The sequence below is a fragment of the Taudactylus pleione genome, unplaced genomic scaffold, assembly GCF_031769625.1.
Source record: "Taudactylus pleione unplaced genomic scaffold, aTauple2 ptg000019l, whole genome shotgun sequence".
NCBI classification, from domain to species: Eukaryota; Metazoa; Chordata; class Amphibia; order Anura; family Myobatrachidae; genus Taudactylus; species Taudactylus pleione.
Genome location: NW_028284421.1, coordinates 38,265,961 through 38,288,513, shown reverse-complemented (window position 1 = coordinate 38,288,513; position 22,553 = coordinate 38,265,961). Strand labels below are relative to the sequence as shown.

The following is a 22,553-nucleotide window of genomic DNA, read 5'->3' as shown; positions in this document are numbered from 1 at the left end:
CCATATCTTGACCCCAGCATAATTCTGCACATGTGCGGTCTGCTGACCACGCATGTGCAAGCTTAAGCTGGACATCCACTATACAATTTTCTGTCAGATATCTGTACAATCTGGCTGGTTGGAATGAAAACCTGGTAATGTATGGGAGCAAATGACAGTCGATCGTATGGTCTTAAACACTGAAAAAAGGACAAAAATATTATTCAAATTGGTTAAATTTGTGTGTTTTAACCAATTTATCTGAACAACCATTTTTGGCTATTTTCCAGTGTTTGTGAGCAAATGGTCGATTGTCATTTGCTCTCATACATTAGCAGGTTCTCATTCCAACCAGCCAGATTGGACAGATATCTGACAGAAAATTGTATAGTGGAAGCGAGTGCCGGGGAGATCCCACTCCTCATAAACTCTGCGGTAGGTAACTCATAGGCAACAATGCCTAACACCATCAGAACATACTTATACAGGGTATACTTAATATTTGCGGGAAAATCCCCCTCCTCCCTAACTGAAAAACTTCCAATGTCCTGCAAATATTACTTGATAAATAGGCCCCTGTATCACTTGTCTTTTCACTAGTTTGGTTTGCAACCAGTCTCTTTCAAGCAGTTTGCTGACATTTATATCAATGAAACTTCGTGTTTGTGTATGTTTACTGTAGGCTATATGGAAGTATGAAATGTATTCTTTTTTGATAATTTACAAAGTAATTTATATTATTCTTTTATTTAGAAAGGTAAAATACTTTAAGGACTAAAGCCATCACACTGCTTCCAGAGTACATTGTCCCTGCCTGCTCATAGAAGTGTTCCAGTTTTTATTTTGGATGTGTGGGAAATAGGAGGTGTCGTCAGCATGGCTGAAGATGGACACGCAGACACAGAGTTTGATCAAGAGAAATATGATGCAGATGAAAATGTCAAAATCATATGTCTTGGGGACAGCGCAGTTGGAAAATCAAAGTGAGTAGTTTCCTCTCAGACACCGATCTGTATGCTAAATTTCAGTGACACACTCTGCTTTGGTTTTCAGCTGATAAAATTTCCATGTACACAAAAGCTATAAAGGGCATTTGTCACGATGCAGTCCACTGGACATGCTAATCTTACCCATCGCTGTCAGTTTTGTTTCATGACCTGTTTCTCTTGTTCAGCTCCACATGTAATTACCAATATGGATTCTGAATACTATATTCCGGATTCCAGCGCAGCATTGGCGCCGCCATGTTGCCTCTGGTCTCATGGCCATTCTGCTCCTATCCAGTACCACATTAATTCCACGTGACCACTGCAGTCTATCCGCTCCCAGGACTGGCTGTTTAAACTCTTTTCTCCCATCAGCACATTGCCAGATCAACTCGTCTTCACCCGTAGTCCCTGACTCCTGTTTACAGTGGTCTACAAACCTCTCCAGTGATCTCTGTGTCGCTTATGGGAATTCACCTGACAGTCTGTAGATACACCTATGCTCCTAGCTCATGGCATTACTGTGAGCTCTCCACATGACCTGCTACTGTTCCAGAGTACCTTTAGCTCAGCACTCCTTCAGGCTTTCCTCATTATATGCTATTGTTCCTGTGTACCTGTGTTCTGGAATTCCATTCTATAATCTGCAGCTTCACCTGTACTACAAAGCTTCAGTACTGCTGTAAGCTCTAGTTCACCATCTGAAGACATTCCTTGTGTTCTCAGCACTGCAGAGAACTTCTCCTCTCATTGTGCTACTCACATGTGGTGCTTCAGCAATACTAAACACCATTGTGCTCCTGCCCGTTTCTCTCAAGTACTAATGATAGCTTTTTTTTTTGCACTCCTAATCAGCCAGGTGCATTCATTCCCCTGGCACAAGTACTTGCATTCTTTCTACTCAGGATCCATAGGGTATCCACAGGATACCTTGTGGTATAGGCGATGGCGGCAGACATTGGGCACCTCAGAGTTAAATTTTAGCCTCCCAGGATGCACTGGGGTCCCTCTCCTATACCCCAGTTTCCCATACCCCAATTTCTCAGTTTCGTAGGTGCACGGCTCGGAGTCGGATCACCATTTTTCAGAGGGGGGCTGTGGACAGCCCCTGAAGTTATTTCAAGGCAGCTTTGCTGCACAAGATGAGCTGGCCAGCATAGACAGTTATCAAGACGTCTATGTTGTTGCTCCTTCACCCCGCCGGACTAGAACGCCGATACTGATCCGGGGATGCTGGTGGGTGTCTGGGGTCCCAGCTATCGGTGACCCCGGACTATCCTTGACTGTGGAAAGATTCACGGGGGTTCAGGTAAGCGGCGGGGTCCCGCCTATTCACAGTCATTGTTGTCTCAGGCAGGGGGCACCCTGAGGCAGGCTGCGCATGGAGCCAGGTACTGATCCTGCACTTTCCACTAGACCACCAGGGACAGCGGGCTGCTGCAGTATGGATCTGTTCCAGCGTCCCAGCGGGTAATAGCATGCCAGGGGAGCGCGCCTTCCCTGACTAACAGCCGGCGCCTCCCCTGCTGCACAGTGCCTTTCCACAGCGGTCTGGCTGACTGTGCCAGCGCTCCTCCCTCGGGCCCGCCTCCTCTCAGCTCCTCGGCGGCCATTTTCTATAAGGAAGTGTGCAAACGCTGCTGGTTGGTGATACAGGTGGCATCGTGGTCCGGGTCCCCGCATATCTCTCCTCCGATAAGGTCAGAGTGCGCTGCACTGTTTCCTACCAGGCTCTGGTCTGCGTAGTTGATCATAGTGCTTGTAGTGCAGGGATTTATTTCTGCATTGTATGTGACTAATGATAGCGCTGTCTGCCTGTACTTTCACTTCTGACTGTCAGCCATTTTTACTATCCCAGAGAAAGAACTTCTCTGCTAAAGCCCTTGTGGTGTGGCACTGCAGGGTGTTCTTTGCCTCACAGTAAAAGTTTTTTTCTGTGTGGGGAGTCACTTACGCTCCGTTTACACCCATCATGTCTGGAAGTGAACGTGAATATCCTCTTCAGCTAAAATGTTCCACATGCAATGTACAGTTAGCGGAGGGTGATGGGAATGCTGAGGGATTATGTAGGGCATGTTATCTCGTATCACGCTCGATTTCTGTCACTGCGCCTGTACAGGAACCGCCCTGGGCTTATTTTGCTAAGGCACTTACAACCCTTGTGGGCCAGTTGGCGACGCCCCCTGCGCTCCCTCAGATGGGGTTCTCGCAGCAGGCGGTAGTCTCGTCACCCATGCAGGGGTCCCCAGGCAGTTGATGATACCTCAGGGTATCCCGGTTTCGCCACCACAGGTCTCGCAGGAGACTGTGTGGGTGAATTCATTGTCCAATACGGTACAGCACCTGACGGCCGTTTTGCAAGGGGAGTCACCATTGCGGCCTTCTAAGCGGCCTTTAGTGTCTCAGACGGCTCAGTATGATGATGATATGACGTCTGATGATGGTGAGACTAATGACGTTTCAGACCAAGAGCCCCTTCGTGCTAAGAAGGCGGAGTCTAAGTCTACAGTCTATATACCAGGCCTTATACGGGCAGTCCGTGCGGCCTTGGTTATTGAAGATGAGGATCCCCCGTGGCCAAATCCAAATACGCCTTCTTTAAGGATGTTAAGGGAGATGCCACTGCATTTCCCCTAACTGGTCAGTTAGTGGATCGTTTAGAGGCGGCGTGGAAAAATCCGGGTAAGCGGTTCCAACCTCAGAAACACTTGGCCTTTGCTTACCCATTTGCAGATAATTATTTTTCCAAATGGGAAACCCCTCCACAGGTGGATTCTCATGTCACATGCCTAGTGAGGAGTGCAACCTTGCCCATGTCCTCCTTGAAGGATGCTACGGATCGTAAGGTGGAAATATGCCTTAAATCCATTTATTCCAATGCTGGAGGGGCTTCCAGACCGGCTATGGCCGTGTGCTGGGTGGCCAGAGCCATGGTGCGCTGGGCAGATAACTTGGAGGCGTCTCTGGACACTGACTCTTCCGCTGAGCAGGTGTAGTTAGTGGGCAATCTCAGAGACTCAGCTACGTACATTAATGAGGCAGCCTAAGATATAGGTCTCCTCACATCCAGAATCTCCTCGGCAGCTGTAGCGGCTCGCCGCTCCCTGTGGTTGCGCTCTTGGAAAGCAGATGCGGATTCCAAGAAGGGATTGGAATGCTTGCCCTTTAATGGACAGGTCCTGATCTAGACAGCAGCTAAATCTGCGTTGTTGCCATCGGCTACAGTCCCATCAGGGTCTGGTACTTCGTCCTTTCGGTCCTATAGGGCCCAGGTTAAGTCCAAAGTACAGTCCTTTCTGAGGCAATCAGGAACCAGGAAATCTGCCAAGCCAAAGAAGAGGCTTGGAGTACAAGACCTCCTACTCCCAAGTCGGACGATAAACCTTCAGCCTGATGGGACAGGCCTCCCCTTGGGGGACCCCAGAGTGGGAGGCCGACTTCTTCAGTTCGCCCAGTGCTGGTGTCTGACAACTACGGACACTTGGGTAAGAGAAGTGGTCTCTCTGGGGTATGCTCTCTCCTTCCGGCGGAAGCCTCCCAGCCGGTTTTTCACCACAGGAATTCAGTCAACTACGGACAAGGCCCAGGAACTCCAGAAAGTGTTGTACTCCATGCTCCAGGCTGGAGTTATAGTGCCTGTTCTGTAACCCCAGAAGGGCAAGGGATACTATTCCAATCTCTTTCTGGTACAGAAGCCCAATGGGTCTTACCGGCCCATCCTCAACCTCAAGTCCCTAAACAAGTCCTTGATGGTTCCTCAGTTCAGGATGGAGACCCTACGTTCCATTATATTGGCAATAGAACCTGGGGATTTCATGGTGTCGTTGGACATTCAGGATACCTACCTGCATGTCCCTATTATCTTGGCACACCAGCAATTCCTCAGGTTTGCAGTATTCGACAACCATTTCCAGTTCCAATCACTGCCCTTTGGTCTGGCCACAGCACCTCGAGTGTTTACCAAAGTCATGGCAGTCCACCTGCGGATGCAGGGGGTCCGCTTGTTGCCCTATCTGGACGACCTTCTGGTGTTAGCCAGGCCTCCAGAGATACCTCAGCACCATCTGCATCTGACAATATCTGTTTTGCAGAATCACGGCTGGTTGATAAACTGGAAGAAGTCCTCCCTGGTTCATTCACAGAGGATGTTCCATCTCGGAGCCCTGTTGGACTCCCAACAACAGAGGATCTTTGTGACGGAGAAAAAGATCTCTGCATTACAGGCAAAGGTACGCTGTTGCCTTCGGAGCCGCCGAGTATCTATTCACTCAGCGATGAGGTTACTGGGCTCCATGGTGTCAATGTTCGACATGGTGGAATATGCCCAGTTACACTCCAGACCTCTGCAGAAGTTGATCCTCTCCAGATGGAATGGGTTGCCCCATCGGATTAGACACAGACCATGGTGCATTCTCCGGAAGTACGTCTGTCTCTGGCCTGGTGGCTACAGACGGCTCACCTAAACAGGGGACGCCCCTTTTGGATGGTGAACTGGGTCCTTTAAACAACAGACGCCAGTCTCCGAGGCTGGGGAGCAGTGACGGGTCCACACTTGTTCCAGGACAGCTGGACTCCTGCAGAAACTGCGCTTCCAATAAACATCTTGGAACTTTGGGCAGTATTCAAAGCTCTTCAGCAAGCAAGGCACGTTCTCCACGGAAAGCCCGTGCAGGTGCATTCGGACAACGCCACCAAGGTGGCTTACATCAACCGCCAAGGAGGGACAAGAAGTCAGGCGGCACTGACAGAAGTGTCCCGCATTCTGGCCTGGGCAGAGGGCAATCTCCCTGCCATCTCGGCAGTGTTTATACCAGGAGTTCTCAACTGGGAAGCAGACTTTCTCAGCCATCAAGACATGCATCCAGGAGAATGGTCTCTTCACCAGGAGGTGTTTCAACTCCTGGTGAACAAGTGGGGTCTTCAAGAGAATAGACCTCATGGCCTCCCGACACAACATCAAACTGCCTGTGTACGGGTCAAGAACAAGAGACATGGAGGCTCTTCTGGTAGACGCTCTGTCGGTCCGGTGGACCTTCAGGTTTGCGTACCTCTTCCCTCCGTTCTCCCTTCTTCTTCGAGTAATTCGAAAATTTAAGCCAGAAGGAGGCACGCTCCTGTTGATAGCTCCAGCGTGGCCTAGTAGACGTCACTGGTATTCAGATCTCCGGAGTCTCTCCATAGACACTCCGATGCTGTTGCATCAAAGTCCGGACCTGTTGTCTCAGTGTCCTTGCCTTTACCCGGACCTGAGTCGTCCGTCTTTAACGGCGTGGCTGTTGAGACAGCCCTCTTAAGGTCCAAGGGTTTTTCCAGCTCTGTAGTTAACACCATGCTCAGAGCTCGGAAGCCTGTGTCTGCAAGAATTTACCACAGAGTGTGGCATACTTTCCTTTTAATGGTGTTGCCCTTGAGGCTTTGATCCTCAGGTGTTCAGGAGATCCAGGGTTTTGGCTTTCCTACAGGCAGGCTTAGATCACGGTGTTCACCTTGCTTCCCTGAAGGTGCAAGTTTCTGCCCTGTCAGTCTGGTTTCGGAGTAGGATTGCTACTCTTCCTGATGTCCCCACCTTTCTGCGAGGTGTCCTTCGTATTCAGCCTCCCAGTGGCTCCTTGGGATTTGGCTGTGGTCCTGAGGGCTCTCCAAGGACCACCGTTTGAACCACTGGGCTCAGTGAATTTAAAATGGCTCACAGCTAAGACTGTGTTTCTTCTGGCCATTGCTTCAGCCAGAAGGGTGTCAGAAATGGGGGCTCTCTCATGTCGCCCTCCCTTTCTCATTTTTCAAAGGGATAGGGCGGTGCTTCGCACTTGCCCTGGTTTCCTACCTAAGGTGGTATCTAGTTTCCACATTAATGAGGAAATTATAGTACCGGCCTTTCATTCCCCAGACCTCTCAGCTGGTGAGGCCTCCTTGGATGTGGTATGTGCTCTGAGGATTTATGTTGACCGTACCAATTCATTTAGGAAGTCTGACTCCTTGTTTGTCCTCTATGGCTTCCGTAAGAAGGGTTGGCCTGCCACGAAGCAAACTTTGGCAGGATGGATTTGCATGGCAATTTCTGAGGCTTACATCCATGAAGGCCTTCCTGTTCCATCCTCTGTTAAAGCTCATTCCACTAGGTCTGTGGGTCCTTTGTGGGCAGCTCACCGTGGTGCCTCTGCTGTTCAGCTTTGCAAGGCATCCATGTGGTCTTCTGTCCATACCTTTGTGAGGTATTCTGCATTTGACACCTTCGCCTCTCAGGATGCTTCCTTCGGGTGGCGGATTCTCCTTTCAGCACAGGAGCATCCCCACCCTTAAACGATACTGCTTTGGGACATCCCCAAGGTATCCTGTGGATACCCTATGGACCCTGAAGTAGAAAATATGAGATATGGTAAGAACTTACCCTTGTTATCTCTATTTCTACGAAGTCCATAGGGTTCCACAGGACTCCCGCCCTGTCGCACCTGTACTGCAGATGGGTTTTGAGCTGGTCACCGGTTTTTCAGTCTCCTTCTGGTGACAATGTGATTCTTGTGTGTTCCAGACTTTCTTCTCTATCTTTCTCCTCCTCCTCCTGCGGCCTATGGCTTGTTACGTAACTGAGATGCCTTGGCTCGGAGGCGGGGTATAGGAGAGGGACCCCAGTGCATCCTGGGAGGCTGAAATTTAACTCTGAGGTGCCCGATGTCTGCCGCCATCCGCCTATACCCCAAGGTATTGTGTGGAACCCTATGGACTTCGTAGAAATAGAGATAACAAGAGTAAGTTCTTACCATATCTCATATTTTCTGCAGACATCCTGATATCTTGCATGCAGTTAACCTTTGATAATCCTGCAAGCAAGTACCCTAGTCTGCTATGTGTACATGTTTCACCTTCTATACCGAGTGCTCGCTCGATCTAGCTAGACATTATCATCACAAGTTCATGTGCTGCAAGCAAAGTAATTCTACTATTATACTTGAACTAACTAAGAGAGGCGTATATCATAGCGTGTTCTTTTACAGTATTCAACCACAGTAGTAAGCACCTATTGCTGTATCCAAGCTAAGGAGTTCAGCCAAAGTCAGACTGTTCATCTGTGTCTTCACTAGAATCTATTTATAGTTTTCCTGTCTGAGCTCTGAAACTCCTCTGTGTCTAACCACACCCCATGTTTGTCATCTTACCTGCCAATGATCCCAGTTGCATCTCTTTAGCTACCAACTCATTGAATTCCAGTATTCTGAATACTCTAATCCAGTCCCACTCGGTTCAGTCTGAATACTCCAGTCCGGTCCCACTCCGGTTCAGTCTATATACCCCAGGCTGGTCCTACATCGGTTCAGCCTATAAATTCCACTCCAGCTCTGGCAGTTACCAGCTTTGTCAGTGGTGCTAGGCCCGGGCTTCGGTCCTGTGCCCACAACAAATCCTGATTTCTGACAGCCCGTATTCAATTTGGAGCGGAAAGCCGTTTTCGCGTGTTTTGGGCGAAAACTCTTCACCGATGTCGTCCTTTTCGCCTGTTTTGATTTTACTCGGTTTTCAATTTGGAAGACTTTCGCCTAGGCAGAAAGTCAATGCAATGTAATAGGCGGAAAAGTTTCGCCTATGAATAGCAGGAAAAAAGTGCAGAATTGGGGTTTTGGGGTGCAACGTTGCAGGAACCCCCGTACAGCCTTCAGACAGTCCCCCAAAGGTAAACTGTGTCAAACATTTTTTAAAAAAAGTCTTAAGAACACCCCAAAAAAGCACTTTAAATTTGGGGGCGAAAAAAAAAGTGTTGGGGGACAAAGTTAAAAACTAACGAACTAGACTCTAGGGGGGTCCCCAAGTATGCCCCAGGTGTTTTTTTTCATTGCAGGAGCTTGCAACAGGTGGATTTTTCACAATTTTTTCAAGTTAACTTTAGCAACTTTTAAATATGCTGGCCCCCATTTTCAAGTACCCCAAATTTGCTGGGATCAGTTATTTTCTTCAAAAATTACTCCTGAATACTATTCTTCACCACTTATACAAAAACGCTATTTAGCCCGTTTAAAAACACCAAATACCTTCAGCAAGCCAAATTGGGGGGTACCATAGGGAACCCCCATGTCAGAGCATCTTTTGGGGGGTGTCAGGCTGACTTCCCCAAATCTGGCAGTAATTTCCACTTGTTTAAGTTTCGCCGTGTTCCGTTTTCACCTACTTTCAAATTGAATACGGTGATACGCGGGCATGCGCGCGATACTTTTCCGCCTGCAAAACAGCTGAAGTAGGCGAAAAGTCCGGGAGGCGAAAAAGTATCGCTGCTCAGCTCAAACTGAATAAGGGCCTTAGGCCCTCATTCAGAGCCGTTCGCTATTTGCGGTCGTTCGTTTAAAAACAAGGGGTGGCTATTCAAATGATCCGTACGCACATTGCTGTCTGTTCCCACCTCTAAGTCTGAACGAGCGTGCAAAACATACGCTCGTTTATTTCTTAAAAACGCCCCCTGGCCGCTCGCATCCTACGTCATGTCCGCTATTTATTAGATTAATCGAGTACATCGACCAGCGTATGAACTGCTCGCTATTCTTGTGGTTGGTGTTTGCTACCACAAATTTGCGTGCAGTTCTGGCTATAAAATAACCCAGTGACGTGGTCAATGACGCTGCTGTTTTAAATATACACACCCATAAAACGCCCGTTTTGACCTTTAAGCACGCCTGCGTTCGGATCTCCACTCCCTATTTTCAAGCACCTTCCCCTGTTACCACCCACATACGCCTCATTCTGTCACTCAAAATAGCAGGCACTCGCTATATAGCGTACAAAGGATTTTCGGCCGCACTGACTGGTTCGCGCATGCGTACTAAAACGCGTACGCATGCGCAGATGTGCAAACATCGCTCGGAACGAGCGTACTGCCGCTAACGAGCGGCTCTGAATGAGGGCCTTAGTCTGCATTTAGGCCTGGCAGAGGGTTTGTACCAGTGCTTTCTGTATCAGGGAATGTAGTTTGTAATTGGCTAGTGAGCTCCTGCTGCATTATGATGTGCGCAGAATGGGAACTGTGCTATTGCAGCTTATAGAGCCATATTCTTTAGATAATATACAGTCTGACATATTTATATTGAAAATTACAAAATGTAATTATTTTTAAAATATGTTCCTGAGTGTATAGTTTCAATGGGGTTGATTCAATTCAGCACAATGCTGAATAGCCACAAGAAGGAGTTCCCGGAGCTATTCAATTCACCGCGCTGTTAAGCCTGACTGAAACCACTTAAGTCGGAGAATGGCGGTTAGCGTGCTGTTAGCACCACGCTAAGCTGGAAAGCAGCATTGCAGCAGGCACTTAAGTCGGATTTCTGCTCGCACCTCAGGAGGGTGTAAGAAGAAATTCTGTTGTCTGCCTTATCAGCGTGGTGAATTGAATAGCTCCCGGAACTCCTGGGCATTGCCAGCCTGGGCTATATGAACCAGATTCCAGAGAGCCACAGGCCAGATGGCACCAAGACCAGCTGACCCAGGGGAGTAGGGCCTGCAAACATGTGTGCGTCCCTCCTTCCTTGAGTATAATCAGCTCAGGTGGCAATTACACCAGAGCTCATCACTGTACCCCTTGGGCAGTGGGTAATGAAATAATGTTAGATAAATGCAATTTCGCAAACTACAGGTCCCAGCATGGCTCAGGCACTTGTAGTACCAGCTTGCCCTGGCACCAAGGCCAACTGACACCTGTAGTTCACTAAAAAATTAAAAGACACAGTTTAGTTTTAAAAAATTTTAATAAATAGTGAGACTAGGCAAGTTGAATTTCAGCTGTCTTTTCCTTCTTATTGTCCTGAAGTAATCACTTCACAATGGCACCTGTAAAAACTGACCTCATGCTGCTGCCAAAATAGGCTAAATAGTTCCAGCCAGGAATTGCTGGAACTAATTTCCCATCTTTAACACAGGCCCAATATTTAAAACATGGGGGTCCCAGGGCAACTTCAGTAAAACCTGTGGGAACTGCAATGTTAAGTATCCTTAGGAAAGTCAGCCCTGGTCAGAGCCAGATTAAGGCTTCTGGGGGCCCCCTCCAAAAAAAATTTACACCCTTCCACCACTTTTCACCACACTGCCCCTTTTGTATGCCCCACAGTGCCTGCCCTCTAAATATGCTCCACAGTGGCCCCCTGTTTGCTACACAGTGCCTTCAAGTACTCACCTTCCGTGACATGCAAACTGTGACGCACAGCGGCTCCCGAGTGAGTCTCCTCATCAGTGTCATGGACATGATGTGTCAAGTGATGCCGATGAGGGGACTAGGGAGCCGCGCTTCGTTGTAACCATAACACATAGTCGCAGCAGCCCCCATCAGGGAACAGGTGCAGTTGGGCACCTGTACTCTGCTATTGCAGGGTCAGGCCGACCCTGTGTAGGGATCCCTCTGTCTGTGTGGGCTCTGCGGCGACATTGGACTTATGGTGAGGGGACTCCACGCTGCGGGGGCCCTCTATGGTCCAGCAGCACTGACAATGCCCAGTGCTGGTTACCCTAACATAAGGGGGGGCACCCCATGCCACCCCCCACCCAAATTGAAAGCACCGGTGCTGTTTACAAATTGAAGGGGGGGGGGGGGGGGTGGCATGCTTTTTGTTTTATTTTTTTCCCTATTTTTAACTAGCAGAAGTAAGGGCAAACAGTGGGCCTAATTCAGACCCGGTCGCAAGCGCTGAACGCTCGCAACCGGGTCGATGGTGGCCCAGACCGCACGACGGAGCCGGCTCCGTTGTGCGCATGCGCGAGACCCGGATAGCAACGGGCAATCCGTCGCTCAGGGTCTCGCACCAAAGGGGCGTGCTGTCGATGTTGAGTGACACCACGCCCCCTTTGGTGGGCGGGTCGGGGGGGTGGCTGCACAGACGGAGGCGTTCCCATGGGAACGCCTACCGTTTGGGGGCGGCCCCAGTGACATCACAAGTGATGTCAGTGGGAGAGCTTTCGACTCTGTCAGAGCGTCCGGCTCTGAATCAGGGCCAGTGTACACCTACCTCTTTGATATCACAAAATCATTCAGGTGGACAGAAAGTTGGCTGTTCTGCTGAAAAAGTTAGTTCAGTGTGTGGAGTACCTTTTTAGTTGGACAGACATGTTGGGCAGTTGGTTATACTGAACATAACACTGTCTAATTATTGGCCCGGACAGCCGATAATTGTCTGATCGGGCTATTATTCAAACAGCGTATTGCCGTGACCGATCAGTAATTAGTCCAGCATGTCTGATAGATCCGGTAATTTGACGGCTGCATCTGGCAGTGTATGCACTGCCGCAGCAGACCGACTGAAATTTCCAGTTTTTTGGGAAAATTGTTTCTCCCAAAAGGAGGAACATAGATATATATGCACTGTGACATATCTCAGTGTATGACCACGATATCTGCTAGTTTCAGGTCTGGCATACATTTTACCTGACAATGTATGCCCAGCATTAGTAGGATGTTTGGTTGAAAATCTTTCAGTGTATGGACACCTGTTGCTAAATTGTCAGTTGAAAGTTGGAAATAGAACCCTACTACTCTAAGGGAACGGTGCAATTAGCTGCAAAATTACTCGCTATGTGGGTAAGTTGCGGGTGTATACCGCACGTACGGTACCTCCAGACTTGTGATATCATTGTTACTGATTTACTGCCACTCTCTTTTCAGGTTGATGGAGCGATTCCTTATAGATGGATTGTATCCTTTATGAATGGTTGTAACCTTTATTGTCACGTTTTGTGAGTAGTCATGTAAGCAATGTTAGCACAGGAGTGTATACTGTGTTGTATTGTCTATATGTATTATCATATGAAAAACAAAGAAGATGGGGTACAGCTCACGAAAGGCTTACATGTGCATTTTGGAAACCCATGATAATATTGGATACTGGGACCGATTCAGCAACGAACGCAGTTGCTTATACGCACGCAAATGACCGATAAATTCGCACTGCGCATGTGCGAACCAGATGCTGCGATCGGGACTGCGATTCCAGAGGCTACACAGACCCATGGCAGAGTGATTGACAGGAAGTGTCGTTTGTGGGTGGTCAGGTGAACACAGGCGTGCCAGTGCTTCTCAACGCCGGTGCAGGGGCGTGCATAAATTAGCCACTGCGATACCAGACACTGCCTGATGACTCATAGTGTGCGCTGAAGTAAGCAATTCCTGAGTGAGGTCTGACCTGCATTAACTTTACATATGGGTCCGATGTTACAGATTTGTTTCGCTATGTTGGCCAAGTATACGAATGTGAGTAAGGGGAAGTGGGTGTCGTTATGTCAGGCTGCAGTCGCAATGCAAATGCAAACATTTACATATCACCGCTGATATTAGCAACTGCGCTGCGTGCGCATAAGCAGAATAGCGATCCTTCCTGAATCAGGTCCTCTATATATCACCTATTCTGTAAGAATTAGACATTCTATATTTTCCGAAGGTGTTAAAAATATCACCTGAGCGTGTCTCTGCTGCAGTCACTGTGAAAGCAGAGAAGAAAAATTGTTGAACAGTATTTAAAATACACAATTTAGGCAGCATTAAAAGCAGCAGTTAGGAAATCAGATTAAATTCACTCGGGAAGTCTACCTCACGTTCCCTACACACACCCCGTCCATCCCTGCTCCACTCCCATAGATGGTTGACCATTGTAAGTCTTCTGGTCAGACTCGTTCCCAAACACTTGAGTAAGCCTGCACTCCTGGTTACAAGTGATGGTCTTGTTCCCTGCTTTGCAAGTGGTAGCGTGGTATCAAGAAATTGTGTGCAGTGTTTGAGTGGGCGAGCAGCATGCTCAGTGCAAGTAATATGAGAAACACTGCGAGCCCTCATTGTAGAGAATGAGAGCACTCTGCGAGCCCTCAGGTTAGATATGAGAGCGACACTGCAAGCCTTAAGTGCAAGTAATATGATTGAGAGAAACACTTCCAGCCTTCAGCAATGGTAATATGTGGGAGACACTGTGATCCCTCAATGCAGATAATATGAGAAGGGACTGCGAGCCCTCAGTGTGGGTAATATGAGAGAGAGGACTGAGAGCCCTCAGCAATGGTAATATGTGAGTGACACTGTGATCCATTGGTATGAGTAATATGAGAGAGAGCCTGGGCTGCAAGCCCTTTAGCACGAGTAATGAGAGAAAGGAAGTCCTCAATTCGGGTAATGAGATAGACACTGAGCTTTCAGTGTGGTTCTCTCACTCATTACTCACACTGAGGGCTCATAGTGTCTCTCTCATTACCTGTGCTGAGAACTGGTAGTGTGATTACTCACACTACCAGCTCTCAGCACGGGTAATGAGAGAGAACTGCAAGCTTTCAGTGTGGGTAATGAGAAAGACACTGGGCCTCATTCAGAGGCGGTCGGAGGATGCAAGCGGTCGCTCAGAAACTGGGCGGCCGCTTGCATCCTGACCGCCCGCCTCTGTTTCGGTCGTTAGGCTGCGGGTTTACACCCACAGCTCTAACGACCGCTAGGGTGATGGTCGCGATGGTCAGAGACCATCGCGACCATCGGGGCTTACGACGAGACCCTAGGGTAGGGTCTCACTTGTCGTAAGCCCCGGAGAGCTTCTGGCTCTGTCAAAGCCAGAAGCTCTCCACTGACATCACTAGTGATCTCAGTGGGGCCTCCCCCAAACGGCAGGCGTTCCCATCACAGCTGTCCACAACTACGTACATATATGCAACATCTGACGCAGATCATGCAAACATAGACTTTCTCAGTGAGTCTGTGGTCACTCAGAATGGCCGCCATAGAAGAGATGCTGGAGTCATGTTTCCTGCGTATAGGATTTCAGATGCAATATGTGACACACCCTCATAACTGTCGATACACATCTGCATTTTTAGCTGGCACTCCCTATTGTCTCCCCCAAATGATCACTAACTGTCAATCACATTGCGAATAAAGAATCGTGCAACTACAGTAATACACATTGATGCATGTGCAGTGCAAATTGGCAGAAAAAAAATCGCATCAAATGGCGAAAACATCAGCATAGTGTACAACTCTGAATTAGGCCCTATATAAACGTAATAGACTTATTACGGGAAGCCATAGCATAGGTGGGATGGATATTTCAATTTTGGGCACCCACATACAGTACATGAACTGTCATTATGAAGTTGGGATCACAAAATAGTTGGGAAGATGAAAAGGTATTAACTAAGTACAGTGTATACCAGATAAGTAGAAAGGTGCATGGAAACAAAATATTCTCGATGAATACATGCCTTTTTGTTTATTTACATAGTGCTTAGTAGCACAGGTATTTATGTAGATGTGTGTATGCTTAATCATGCTCTTTATTGTTTTTCAATCCTTAAATCCTGTCAGTCGTCCTCAACAGCTTTCCACATTTGCTTTGACACTGTATAAATACACCACGTGTGTGGATGGCAAGACTGTGCTAGTTGGTAAGTACCAGCTAACAATCAGTTTGAAGCATTTTCGCTGATGGCTGTAACTTTGTTATTCCACTCAGTACACTCATATCTGCCCATCACATGCTCCTACTTTGTACTATCCCAATGTGGAGAGAACATCACAGCACTTTGGTTTCCAAAGTAATAACAGACACAGTACTTGTGCTTACAACTATCACTCATCAACAACACTCACAAAAGATCTGTCTTCCATTTGTGTTCTTGTATGTTACAGATTTCTGGGATACAGCTGGACAAGAAAGGTTCCAGAGCATGCATGCTTCCTACTATCACAAAGCACATGCCTGTATCATGGTATGTTCCAGCCATGTTGTGGATGTTTACACGTGTCCTGATCCCCATATATTCATGATATTGATTATTAGCATAGCTTCTTTTGTCTCATAAGGATTGATGCCTGACATTAATTAAGAGAAAGGTTACCGTAAAATGAATGAATAGTTCTACTATTACTGCTTCTAACTTCAGTAGTGTCCCGTTCATTGTTTCTAATATTATGCTGTCTCACTAATGTCACTTTACTGCATGTCAAGTAAGCATATTGGTTAATGTTTCTTTTTCCAGGTTTTTGATGTGCAGCGCAAGGTTACATACAAAAACCTCTCCAGATGGTACCAGGAACTGAGGGAGTACCGGCCAGAAATTCCTTGCATTGTTGTGGCAAACAAGATAGATGGTGAGAGAATATCATGTCATGTAGGATGCTTGTTCTCATACTGCCCAAGCTGAATCAGTCATTTTTTTCCTATACCCTGGGTTGTGTTTTCTCCATGTATGTAGCCTGTTGCCTCTCCATACTTACTGCTTGTTTATAAATAATAATAATAATAAATAATAAATACTGTCACTTATTCCCATACAGCTGACCTCCGTGTGACGCAGAAAGGTTTTAATTTTTCTAAGAAGCACAACCTGCCATTCTACTTTGTTTCAGCTGCCGATGGTACTAATGTAGTAAAGGTAATAAGACTTGCAATATGGTAAATTCTGTCGATATTTATTGATTTTGTCAATATCATGCAAAAAATTAATTTACTAGAAGATCCATTTTTGTATTACAGTGTGTGAATGTCTTACTGTGCAGTAACAGCAATATTGAGCTTTTCTATAAAAACTAAAACTCGCATAACAATAAAAAAGTTCTCAAAATATATTTTGTACTTGACCGGTTTAGGACCTTGTGGAGCTCAGGGCGAAAGTTTCCTTTGACGCCCTTCCCCCCTGTATACATAATATGTGCATAATGCAGAGATCATATGATACGAATACAATATAAAAAAGAGGAAAGAGCTGTACTTTCGTGTACTAATAGGGGTATTACTTTAAATCAAGAGGTATTTAACCCATAAAAATATCTGTTCACAAATCTCGTCCACACACTGGCGTCACAAGGGGGTGCAGGCCGCACTGGGTGTCACCAGCTGAGGGGTGACGCCAAAGTGCTGGCTCCCCCTCAGTGACAGGAGCCAGGTGCTGCATTACGTGCAGCACTCGGCTCCTAGCTCAGTAAGGGAGCCGGCACTCAAACAGGCGGGTCCCCGGGGGTCAGCCCGCACCTCCAGCACCCCCGGTGTAACAAAATACGGGGGTTTGGCCCACGGGGCCACGCCCCCACCCACGAGGCCACACATCCTAATTTGTCCTTCCTACCCACACCAGGTGCGATTTCAGGTAAGGACGCCACTGCGTCCACATATTCACATTACACATATTTCTAACAAATAAAAAGACTCTGTAAGTCATAGAAATATAGTAACATAGGTTGTTGCTTGTTAATCACCATCTGATAATTTATTGAGAACAAATTAGTAAAGTAACAATGTTCTAAGTAAATAGAGAGAAGGCTCTTATAAAAGATAAAATACTTTGTCTTATATAGTACTGTATGACATGAATTTGTTATGAATCCAATAAATTCAGTATGATATGTGTGACCCACTAATATAGTGCTCCAGAATGTACTTTCAACCGCACTTATAGATCCAATGTATTTGTCAGCCAATTCACAGTCTGTGAAAGGCTGCAGCACGTCATTGCAGTGTGTCATTCCTTAAGTGAATCTCCAAACCACCTTGTGGCACGTACCAGCCAGTGGTCTCATAGGCTGACCTTGGCTATCTCAGACTCAGGGCCCAATTCAGAGCCGCTCGCTCTGAACCTGGGCGTGTGTTTTTTTTTTTGTTGTTGTTTTTTTGTCTCCGGCCGCTCGCAAAGCTGTGGGTGACCATCCACCGCTTGTGCGAGCGGGAGACCGTCGCGATTATCGGGACCATCGGGCTTGCGACGAGACCCTGGGGTGGGGTTTAGCTTTCGCAAGCCTGAGTGGACTTCCTGCTCTAATAGAGCAGGAAGTCCACTACTGACATTACTAGTGATGTCAGTAAGCCCTCCTACAAACGCCAGGCGTTCTTAAGGGAACGCCTGCGTTTGTCCGGCCACCCCCCTACCTGCCCACAAAACGGGGCGAGCTGTCAATAAACATCGACAGCCGCCCGTCTTGTTGCGAGCCCCGCAGCGACTGAACTTGAGACGCGGCACATGCGCAACTATCGGGCCGCTTGCAAACGGCTCTGAATCGGGCCCTCTGTCCGGTAGCCGTAACCGGCAACAGCTCTCTGGGTTTTCAGTGAACAGGCCGTTGGCTCATGTGGTAATCCTGTAGCTATAATTGGTAGCAGATGGGTGCTGTGAGCTGGATGAATGGTATCTAATTTCAAAAGTGCTGTGGGTCACAAAAAGATGTGGCGTAGCCAAACAAAAAGTATTTTCTAAGAAAATGGTAAAGTTTAAATTAATGTTGGGACAAGAAGTAATGGTATAGTTGGGTATGTTCAATAATGATATTTTCAGTGTAAGTAACCTATGTGTTAATAATCGCTTTAGTGCCATGATTATTAATAATCTGTATCACAATGGATATTTTATCTTTATAGGATATCATTGCTATGTACTAAAGTTAACTTGCAGGGAGAGCAGTAGCGATAACTGCTGTCCCTGCGAGTTACATCCTTGGCATTTTAGAGGAGTCTTTCACATTTGTGAAAGACTTCCCCAGGGGAATCTGACACTGCGCATGCTCAGTGTTGGATTCTGGAGCCGCCCGGAGGCTGCAGGAGAGGGATCGGAACAGCTGAAGATTGTATAAACTAAGGGACCAAACTCCAAAAAGCTTCGCCTCTCTGAGTTTGGTACATAGGGGGTCAGACTATAGTCCCCATTGATAATATCTGGGACTGCGGTCTGCAGCGCTAATTAGTACTCTGCCGGAGATTTTTGTGAAATCTCCTGCATTAGGCTATTAGTACATAGCTACAATTCATAAAATTATGCTGAAACCGCAGTTTCTACAGAATTTTATGCATCGTTCCTATGTAATAGTGGCACAATCCAGGAGTTTTCACAGAAATCTTCGTCCAAGTGCTAATTAGCAGTTCAGATCACAGTCCCCATTATTATCAATGGGGACTATGATCTCAGGGTCTCATTCAGACTCGCTCGCAAGCGGGTCGATGGTAGCCAAATGCGCATGCGCACGACGGAGGCTGCTCCGTCGTGCGCATGCGCGAGACCCGGCAAGCAACGGGGAAGCCGTCGCTCGGGGTCTCGCACCAAAGGGGGCGTGCTGTCGATGGTGAGTACAGCACGCCCCCTTTGGTGGGCGTGGCTGCCCAGACGGAGGCGTTCCCATGGGAACGCCTACCGTCTGGGTCTGGCCCCACTGACATCACTAGTGATGTCAGTGGGAGTGATTTTGGCTCTGATAGAGCCAAAATCACTCCAGGGCTTGCGGCAGCGAGACCCTACCGCAGGGTCTCGTCGCAAGCCCGATGGTCGCGATGGTCTTGACCATCGCGACCATCATCATGGACGCTCGCATAAGCTGTGGGTAGTAACCCACAGTGGGTAGTAACCCACAGCTATGCGAGTGTCCAGGAGGACGCACCAAAAAAAAAAAACGCCCTGATTCAGAGTGGGCGCTCGTTCAGAGCGTCCGGCTCTGAATCAGGCCCTCAGCCCTATGTACCAAGGGCCTGATTCAGAGCCACTTGCTAGATGCGATCGCTCGCACGATGTGTATGCAAATTGCGTAGGCAGTGCTTTCGCACAGTAATGCATTAGCACTCCCAGTATTTCTTAGAGAGCGATCACATATATATGCAGACACCCACCAGCCTGTTTTAAGACACCCACTTGTGCACATCATGTCCAGGAAGTGTATGCAACCATCGGTACATCAGGTAATATCGGATGGTATTGCAGCGCTTGAGGTTGACCATACCGTGCCGCAAGCACTGCGAGCACTTCAGTGTAAAAACAAGCCAGGTGACGTGTACTATGATGCGGTCTTTTACTTATGCACACCTGTAAAACGCTGTTGAGATGCTCAAGCACGCCTGCGTTTACTCCTCCACTCCCCCGTTTTGAATGGCCAGCCCGTTACCACCTACAAACGGCTTCCCCTGTCACTCACTCTGCTGGGCTGTCTATGTGCAGCGAGCGAATGCATTGTGAACTTTCGTTTAGTTTTTCACATGCATTATGCATACACACTGCGTTATGCATACAGACTGCATACCATCGGTAGCGCTCGCACGGTGTGTATGCAAATTGCATATGTGTATACAAATTGCACTTCTGTGAAAGACTTCTACAATTTGCCAGGGATATAACTCGCAGGGACAGCAGTTACCGCTACCGCTGTCCCTGCGAGTTCCCCTTTGTACATAGTAGGGATATCTATGAAGTCAAAGAAAAAGACTTAACAGGTAAGACATAATTCTCTTTTCTCATTAGAAATGAAAATATCCCCTGCAAGATGGATAGATCATTGCGGCTGGTCCGTGCTTATTAGTACATAGATCCCTAAGTCTTGCTCTTTATAAATGAACCTCATTATTACAGTTTCTCAGCCCTCAACGCACCCATGAGTAGTAGGTAAAAATGGCAATTAAATATAAAAAAAAAAATATATGTACAAATTTAGTCAAAAGGATATTTTTTAAAATAATTATACAATTGTAGCATATCAAATTAATCAGCACAGCCTGTTGGTGCATCCTAGCCACATCACATTGCGACTAAGATGCATTTTCTGCACTAAAAGACACTCAACGCTAGCAGAGACCTGGCAAGTCACGCTGCGTAGCATATTGAGGCTAGATGTATGAGGAGACGTGTGTGTGTGTGTGTGTGTATATATTTATATTTTATAGAATAAAAAAAAAGTGTGATATATATTTCAATAGATATTTTAATTTGCAGTATTAGAATTACTTTTACTCTCTTAGTTATTTACAGATGCCATTAAGCTAGCTGTTTCTTACAAGCAGAACTCCAGGGATTTTTTGGATGAAGTGATGCAGGAACTGGAGGTACAAACTTTCCATTGTATGAATAAACTGCTTGGCACAAGGATGTGTATGCTTATGTGCACATTATCATTGTAATAAGGCTACAATAACAAAGGTTTACCTCTTGGTAAATAGTGTGTACATAGACCTCATTCTCATTGTTTACTTGTAAGGTGGCACAGCTCTGCACCATCGAACAACCGATATAACAAGTGATACATAAAAACTATAATGGCTGAGAAAGAAGGCGCAGTTGTGATGCATGGAGTGTAGAGGGCCCTGTTTGTGAGAGATTACAGGTGCACATTGTCACTAGGCAGGAAATGTATAGAATGGATGATGAAATGGCTTTTCCTGCCCATGCTCTATATTGTACTTTCTCAAGAATGTATGTGTATTGAACTTTCACTGGGGAAATAATGTGCTTATACTCAGCAAAGTAGTAGTGTTCCACACCTGTAGTAAGAAATATATGCACCTGCCGCCTGACCTGGTGACTGTTTGCCTGTCAGCAGTAGAAAAATAGATGATAATTAGGTTTACTACAAAAATTAAAAGGTACAGTTTTAACTCCTTCTGTGTCTGGCAGGTCACTAGAAAAAGCAGAATGTATATAGACCCACATTAAAGTAGTTAGTAATCTTCTTCAGCACCAAATCTACAGTTATAATTGAACTCCAGTTTGTCTACAATACTATGCTGTAGAGACACTAAAGCTGGCTACACACTTGTCCAATCCTCAGGAGATCAGACTGTTCATACAATCCTACTGCAGACCTGGTGACAGACTATACATCCAATCTATGCATACACTTGTCCAATTTTTCAGCAGACCTCTAATCTGCATCTGCTGAAAGTATTGTATCACCATACACACTCTTCCAATATTTGGCAGACCAGCTGCCACTTACACACGCATTTAGATCATAAGGGGCAGAGCTGCACTGCACAGTATGATCTGTGCAGGCTTATGAAAAGGTTCATTTTAAAGAAAAAATGTGTGGGCCTCCCTTTTCAAATCATTAATCAGTCCTGGACCTCTGAGCCTGATCTGGTAATGGAAAATGGTGGGAAAAAAACAGCATGGGGTGCCTTCTGTTTTCCAATAAGGACATGCTATGGCATTATCCCCAGCCAGGGGGATAATGCCATAGCATGAAGACACACAGCATGGGGTCCCCCTGCCATCACATTAACCATCAAACTGGTCAGCCCAGAGCTGAAATTCTTGGGTGAGTGGGACCCCAAAAATAAAATTGGATCCCTCCTCCCCAAGAAACTACCAGCTCTGAGCTGGAGCCCCTGGTGGCTATGGGTGCGGGATTCATGGTGTAAATAATAAATAATGTTCTTTACAGGCGGCCTACAGGTCCCAGCAAGCCTGCCCAGGCATGCCAGCACTTGTGGAGCAACAAGTGCCAGCATGCCAGGACATTAAGGGCCCGCTGGCACCAGTAGTCTGTATGGCCTTTAAGCTCATTTGCATGGCTGCTGTCCACCAGGACTTCCGGCGTCTTCTGTCTTCAGGAGCTCTTGCCTGCTCCTTCCCCCTCCGTCGGACTGCCATTCTCTGACTCTCACGGGGTGGTGACCCACGACCTAGTCACGGCTTGTGGCGCCATTTTTTAAATGGGGCACGCCACCATTGTGCCTCTAGGAAGGCTGCAGTAATGGCTGACAGGAACTGGATCCTCCAGGACAGTGCCATTGATGCTGCACATGGTGAGCCGAGCTTCCGGGACTGGAGACCGGCCACCAGCTCCAGTCTCAGCAGCCTATACACTGCAACATAGGTGTGCGGTCGGGTCTCCTGATTTTTAAGCATGTTTAA

The 22,553-nt window shown here is 47.1% G+C and overlaps 2 protein-coding genes across 4 annotated transcripts in view; one reads left to right on the top strand and one right to left on the bottom strand.

Moving 5' to 3' along the window:
• The window catches only part of NME6 (NME/NM23 nucleoside diphosphate kinase 6), a 100,868-nt gene that overhangs the window by 41,380 nt on the left and 36,935 nt on the right, over positions 1-22,553 (bottom strand). The window lies entirely within an intron of this gene.
• The window catches only part of RABL2B (RAB, member of RAS oncogene family like 2B), a 35,230-nt gene that overhangs the window by 10,386 nt on the left and 2,291 nt on the right, over positions 1-22,553 (top strand). For all 3 annotated transcript variants that reach the window (XM_088447197.1, XM_088447190.1, XM_088447201.1), the window contains exons 2-8: positions 733-962; positions 12,592-12,621; positions 15,262-15,341; positions 15,586-15,665; positions 15,936-16,047; positions 16,234-16,331; positions 20,660-20,743. In XM_088447197.1, coding sequence (XP_088303323.1) covers positions 856-962; positions 12,592-12,621; positions 15,262-15,341; positions 15,586-15,665; positions 15,936-16,047; positions 16,234-16,331; positions 20,660-20,743 — 591 coding nt within the window. In that variant the 5' untranslated portion in view covers positions 733-855. The remainder of the gene's footprint in view (positions 1-732; positions 963-12,591; positions 12,622-15,261; positions 15,342-15,585; positions 15,666-15,935; positions 16,048-16,233; positions 16,332-20,659; positions 20,744-22,553) is intronic.